Raw genomic sequence first — 6,351 nt, forward strand, 5'->3', positions numbered from 1 at the left:
TCGGAGCCCAGCAGGCCGAGGCTGCGGTGGCCGGGAGCGGCCACTGCACTCCAGTCTGGACGACAGAGTGAGACTCCAACTCAAAAAAAAAAAAAAAAAAAATCTCTTTCCTTCCAAGAATAGAAATGTGTTTAATTAGAGTCATAATCTAAAAACTCTCCTTATCACATACATCGATACTTTCCTTATGTCATTTTAAGCCAATACATTTTCAGCACACAGGTTAGAAAATAGCATCAACTCCTCCTAACAATGTAAAAACACAAACAAGCAAAATGCATAGTAAAACATTGCTCAGGGCCGGGCACAGTGGCTCACGCCTATAATCCCAGCACTTTGAGAAGCCAAGATGAGAGCATTTCCTGAGCCCACAGCTTCATGACCAGCCTGGACAATTTGGCAGGACCTCATCTCTACAATAAATACCCCCCAAAAAAGTAGCTGGGCATGGTGGCACATGCCTGTAGTTCCACGTATTTGGAAAGCTGAAGCAGAAGGATCACATAAGCCCAGCAGGTCGAGGCTGCAGTGGCCAGGAGAGTGCTACTGCACTCCAGCCTGGGCAACAGAGTGAGACTCCAAATCAAACAAAACAAAACAAAACAAAAAAATTGTACAACCAAAAGAATACGTACGAGTTTCTTTTTAAAAGTAAAACAGGAGAAATGAAGCTAAATAGCCCTAGGACAATATATGACTTTACCTGAGCCATCTGTTGAATGATTGAGTTGAAGTCTTCATCTCCCAACTTTGGGGTCCAAGGAAATAACCCAGATACACTTGAGTTATTTGAGGGCCTGTGCGCACTTCCATTAGTGATGGAACTGTCTGTGAATACTAACAAGCCCTTCCGAGAAAAATCAAAGTTGGTTGAACAATCTGAGGGTAAATGGCTGAGCTGTTGGAGAGAAAATCAAAAGAGAATCATCAACAGAAAATGACAAAAAAAATTTCTATTAAATAGTACATTTTGCCCATTCCATGTGTAATTTACATGACAAATATAAACATGTGAAAGAAATAAGGTAAAGATAAATGAATCTGTGTATACATGAGGCTAAACAATTTTTTAAATTTAGTATTACACAAAATGTTTAATAGCTTGAAATTTGTTTTTGCTTCCTACCTACTGCCCCTACCCCAGATTAACAGCACGTATACTAACATCTCATTACACTTCATACATACAAGTACAGCTAGTCATAGAAATGTATGAGACACTAAACTCTTTTGCATTTATCTGTACATTTCCATGTGGAGAGCCGCAAAAGATTCACAGCATATGAGAAAAATAACAACAGTACTTATTGAGTGTTCATTTCATTCTTACAACAGTCTTACAAGACATCGACCGACATCCAACTGTGTGAACATGAAAGCCAGGACACACGAGGGTTAAATAACTTGCTCAAGATAAGTAGCAAGTGAGTCTCAGAGCCACTTAAACATCAGTAGAAAGAGAATAATCCTGTAATTACAGGAGCAGGATTTTTGAAACATCATTGGCTGATTCAACTGCCAAAACATTGGAATAAAGGTTATTTTAAGAATAAATGTCAAGAAATTGAACGAAAACAATAACAAATTAAAAAATTTTAAAAAGAAAAGAACAAAGGGAGAAAAAGAATAAATGTCAGCCAGAAATGGTGAAATCACTTGAGGTCAAGAGTTCAAGACCAGCCTGGGAAACATATCAAGACCCCATCTCTACAAAAATAATTACAAATATAAAGAATAAATGTCAATAAGACCTCACAGAAAAACAAAAAAATCAATACTTCCTGGCTCCAGGAATTTTACAGTTCAATGGATAAAAATAGGACCGCGGCCCAGCAAAGTAGCTCATGCTTGTAATCCCAGCACTTTGAGAGGGTGAGGCAGGAGGATCCCTTGAGGACAGTAGTTCAAGACCAGCCTGGGTAACAAAGCAAGCTCCCATCTTTAAAAAAAAAGGGGGGGAGGGTGCTGGGCGCAGTGGCTCACGCCTATAATCCCAGCACTTTGGGAGGCCAAGGTGAGAGGATTGCCTGAGCCCTGTGGTTAGAGATCAGCCTGGGCTACTTGGCAAGACCTCATCTCTGCAATACATCAAACAGTTAGCTGGGTATGGTGGCGCATGCCTGTAGTTCCAGCTACTTGGAAGGCTGAGGTGGAAGGATCGCCTGAGCCCAGCAGGCCGAGGCTACGGTGGCCAGGAGTGTGCCAATGTCCTCCAGTCTGGGTGACAGAGTGAGACTCCAACTAAAAAAAAAAACCCAAAACAAAAACAAAAACAAAAAAAACCAACTATGTATATAACAACTGCAAGCTATGCAAATATAAAAGATTACTATTAGGATGAGGTGGTTAGCTAGGTCCACTTTTAGGCCAGTAAAAATAATAGATTTTGTGTTGAGCTTTGCCAATCTCAAACTGCTACCAACAGCATTCACTATTGCATATTATATGAGCAGGAAATACAGAAAGCTAAATTTCAATATGGGGTATGCTAAATAGGGGCATAAATTCTGGGCTAAAGAAAGAAATTCACAGAAAGCATGTGTGTAGAGTTTAATTCTTAACTGGCTATCAACAAATCATTCACAAAATACTTAATGGACAGGCATTTTGGTTTATCAGCAAAAAAATTTTTTTCCCAAATTTTGTTAATTTTCACTTATTGAAAACTCTGCTAAATTATTTCCAATTAGGTTTAAAATTGTGCCCAAATTTAAGCTACAGTACAGCTACTATTCAAGCCCAGCATACAGAAGAGATGATTTAAAAGCAATTGGCCAGGCGGGTGTAGTGGCTCACGCCTATAATCCCAGCATTTTGGGATGCTGAGGTGAGAGGACTGCCTGAGCCCATATGTTCAAGACCAGCCTGACCAACTTGGCGAGACCTCATCTCTACAATCAATCAAAAAAAATTAGCTGGGCATGGTGGCGCATGCCTGTAGTTCCAGCTACTTTGAAGGCTGAGGCGGAAGGATCACCTGAACACAGCAGGTGGAGGCTGCAATGGCCATGAGCATGCCACTGCCCTCCAGCCTGGGTAACAGAGTGAGACTCCAACTCAAAAAAGACAAAAAGCAACTTGCCATCCCTGACACCAAAACAGAACACAAGAAGACAATTAAAACGATCAATTTCCAGTTCAATTTCAGCTTTTGACACAAAATAAACAAAAAAAATCACAACTATTAATTTGCACCACCCAACAAAGAGGTATTATATGTCCTTTAATTCAATAACTGTGTATTTAAGCCTTCAGTCAAAGTAGTATGGCATAGGTAGTAGAGGAATCACAAATAAATATTAAGACACCAGGTATGCTGCTTCCAAGGAATTTCTTTTTTACTTTTTTTCTTTATTTTAAAGATGTGGGGTCCAATTCAGGGTTAGGTATACAAATGTTCATTATGCCGGTACCCTTGTTGATGAGGTATGCCAACCCCCACCCCAGCAGTTTCGCTCAACTGCCAATCCCTTTCTTATAGTATTATAATTGTGCAAGGTCCTTTCATGGAACTTCTCATCAGAGCATCCATGATGAAAAATAATAAATATTTTATTTTTTTAAAAATTTTGAGTCGGAGTCTCACTCTATTGCCCAGGTTGAAATGCAGTGGCATGCTCACAGCCACCGCAGCCTCAGCCTACTGGGCTCAGGCGCAGGCGATTCTTCCATGCCCAGCTAATTTTTTGATTTATTGTAGAGACAAAGTCTTGCTGAGTTGTCCAGGCTGGTCTCGAACCCCTGGGCTCAGGCAATCCTCTCACCTCCACCTCCCAAAGTGCTGGGATTACAGGTGTAAGCCACCGCATCCAGTTATTATTTGATAATTAAGAAAGTATGAATAATGTGCTACATGGGCATGATCACCTCTCATATGATAAAAAAGCTTCATAAAGAAAATATAGACTGGGCGTGGTGCCTCATGCTTTTAATCGCAGCACTTTGGGAGGCCGAGGTGAGAGGATTGCCTAAGCCCATAGGTTTGAGACCAGCCTGGGCAACTTGACGAGACCTCATCTCTACAATAAATTAAAAAATCAGCTGAACATGGTGGCACATGCCTGTAGTTCCAGCCACTTGGAAGGTTGAGGAGGGAGGCTCACCTGAGCCCAGAGGGTCAAGGCTGTGGTGGCCGGGAGCGTACCACTGCCCTCCAGCCTGGATGACAGAGTGAGACTCCAACTCAAAAAAAAAAAAAAGAAAAGAAAATATAGACCAAGCGTGGTGGCTCATACCTGTAAATCCCAGCACTTTGGCAGTCCAAGGCAAGAGGATTGCTTGAGGCCAGGAGTTTGAGACCAGCCTGGGTAACACAGCGAAACCTCATCTCCACAAAAAAATAAAAAAATTAGCCCAGTGTGGTGGCATGCGCCTATAGTCCCAGCTACTTGGGAGCATGAGGTGGAAAATGGCTTGAGCCCAGGAGTTGGAGGCTGCAGTGAGCTGTAATCATGCCACTGTAGTCCAGCCTTACTGACAAAGATGAGACCTCGACTCAAAACAAAAAGGAAAAGAAAACATAACTTAAGCACTTTTTTATAGTTTTGAAGAAAATGTTGAGAGTTCTCAAAGCATAAATATGATCTTTACATATTAAATAAGTGCAAAAACCGTATTCCAAAGCCAAACGCAGGTGTTTGTTTGCTTGTTTCAGTGTCTTGCTCTGTCACCCAGACTGGAGTGCAGTGGTACAATCACAGCTCACTGCTGCCTTGACCTTCTGAACTCAAATGATCTGCCTAAACATCTGCGTAGCTGGGACTACAGGCAACAGCCATACCATGTCCAGCTACCTAACATAACATTTATTATCAACATTTTAAAAAATTATCCATTCCACATTATGAAATCTATGACAGAATTTTGTTGTCAATCATGATTAATTATGACTATTTAAAATTTAATGTTACCATGAATAAGTATTAATAGCAATTCTCATCATTTTTCCAAAGTTAATTAAAAACCAATTGTTTGCTGGGCATGGTGGCTCATGCCTGTAATCCCAGCACTTTGGGAGGCACAGGCGGGAGGACTGCCTGAGCCCATGGGTTTGAGACAGCAAGACTGCATTTCTACAATAAACCCAGAAAAAATTAGCTGGACATGGTGGCGCATGCCTGTAGTTCCAGCAACTTAGAAGGCTGAAGTGAAAGGACTGCCTGAGCCCAGAGGTTTGAGGCTGCAGTGGCCGCGTCCAGCCTGGGCAGTAGAATGAGACCCTGATTCAAAAAAAATTCAATTTTTCTATATAAAATACATGTGAATGATTAATCTTTGAGCTTCCTAGTTGGGAATCAACTAAAGTCCTTTTAATTTGAAATAAATACACAAGTTCTTTAAAAAACAATTATCCGCCAGACTCGGTGGCTCAGCCTGTAATCCCGCGCCTTTGGGAGGCTGAGGTGAGTGGATTGCCTGAGTCCATGGGTTCAAGACCTACCTGGGCAGGCGAAACCTCATCTGTACAATAAAATCAAAAAATTAGCCGGGCGTGGTAGCGCGCGCCTGTAGTTCCAGCTACTCAGAAGGCTGAGGCAGAAGGATCATGGAGCCCAGCAGGTCGAGGCTGCGGTGGCCGGGAGTGGCCACTGCACTCCAGTCTGGGCTACCAAGTGAGACTCCAACTCAAAAAAAAACCAAAAAACAAAAAAACAATTATCCGTTCCAATGCTACTCACAAGTTACAGATCCCAACACAATCTCTTTGCCGAACTGAATCCTAAGAGACAATAAATCTTTGTCTATTTCCTTCCATCTTTCTTTGGCAGTTTGAATATATCAATGTAAAACCCCAATGGGTAACTTACTTGCCCCTTCAGCTGCTTGATGGACTGCTGAAGTGTGAGTATCTGGTTGAAGAGAGGACTCCTCAGTGTCTCATAAAACATAGATAGCTTCTCGTTCTGCGACGTGTCTCCCTTCTCCTGCAACTTCGTCTTCAAGCGCTCAAGAACCTGCAGCACCTGCAGTTTATCTTGATCGAAGAAGGATAATCAGAGCAAAAGTTAAATCCCATCTTATATTCCATTTCGGGAACATTAATTGATTGAACTGCATAATGTATACCTGCAGCAGGATTTTCTGGCATTTTGGATTATTCCCTCTAATCGCTTTTAAAGAAACCTAAAGAAAAATTGAGAGACACAAAAGATGAATTTCAATTATATGTACATGTCTACAGTCCTACAGAAAAATTAAAGAAGACTTCAAGAATACTTTTCATCAAGACTCCACTCAGTGAACTTCAATTTTTTTTGTTTTTGAGTTGGAATCTCATTCCATCACCCACACTGGAGGGCAGTGGCACGCTCCAGGCCACCACAGCCTCAACCTGCTGGGCTCAGGCGATCT

General features: G+C 41.6%; 1 protein-coding gene across 1 annotated transcript in view; it reads right to left on the reverse strand.

Annotated features, from left to right (window-relative positions):
* The window catches only part of PATJ (PATJ, crumbs cell polarity complex component), a 415,643-nt gene extending 409,518 nt beyond the window's left edge, over positions 1-6,125 (reverse strand). The window contains exons 1-3 of the mRNA XM_021715786.1: positions 6,067-6,125; positions 5,808-5,974; positions 704-898 (exon numbers count right to left, since the gene is read on the reverse strand). Of these exons, the coding sequence (XP_021571461.1) occupies positions 704-898; positions 5,808-5,974; positions 6,067-6,088 (384 nt within the window). The 5' untranslated portion in view covers positions 6,089-6,125. The remainder of the gene's footprint in view (positions 1-703; positions 899-5,807; positions 5,975-6,066) is intronic.
* Positions 6,126-6,351: the final 226 nt, after the last annotated feature.

This window comes from Carlito syrichta, unplaced genomic scaffold (genome assembly GCF_000164805.1).
Source record: "Carlito syrichta isolate Samal-C Ts95f unplaced genomic scaffold, Tarsius_syrichta-2.0.1 Scaffold307669, whole genome shotgun sequence".
Taxonomy (NCBI): domain Eukaryota; kingdom Metazoa; phylum Chordata; class Mammalia; order Primates; family Tarsiidae; genus Carlito; species Carlito syrichta.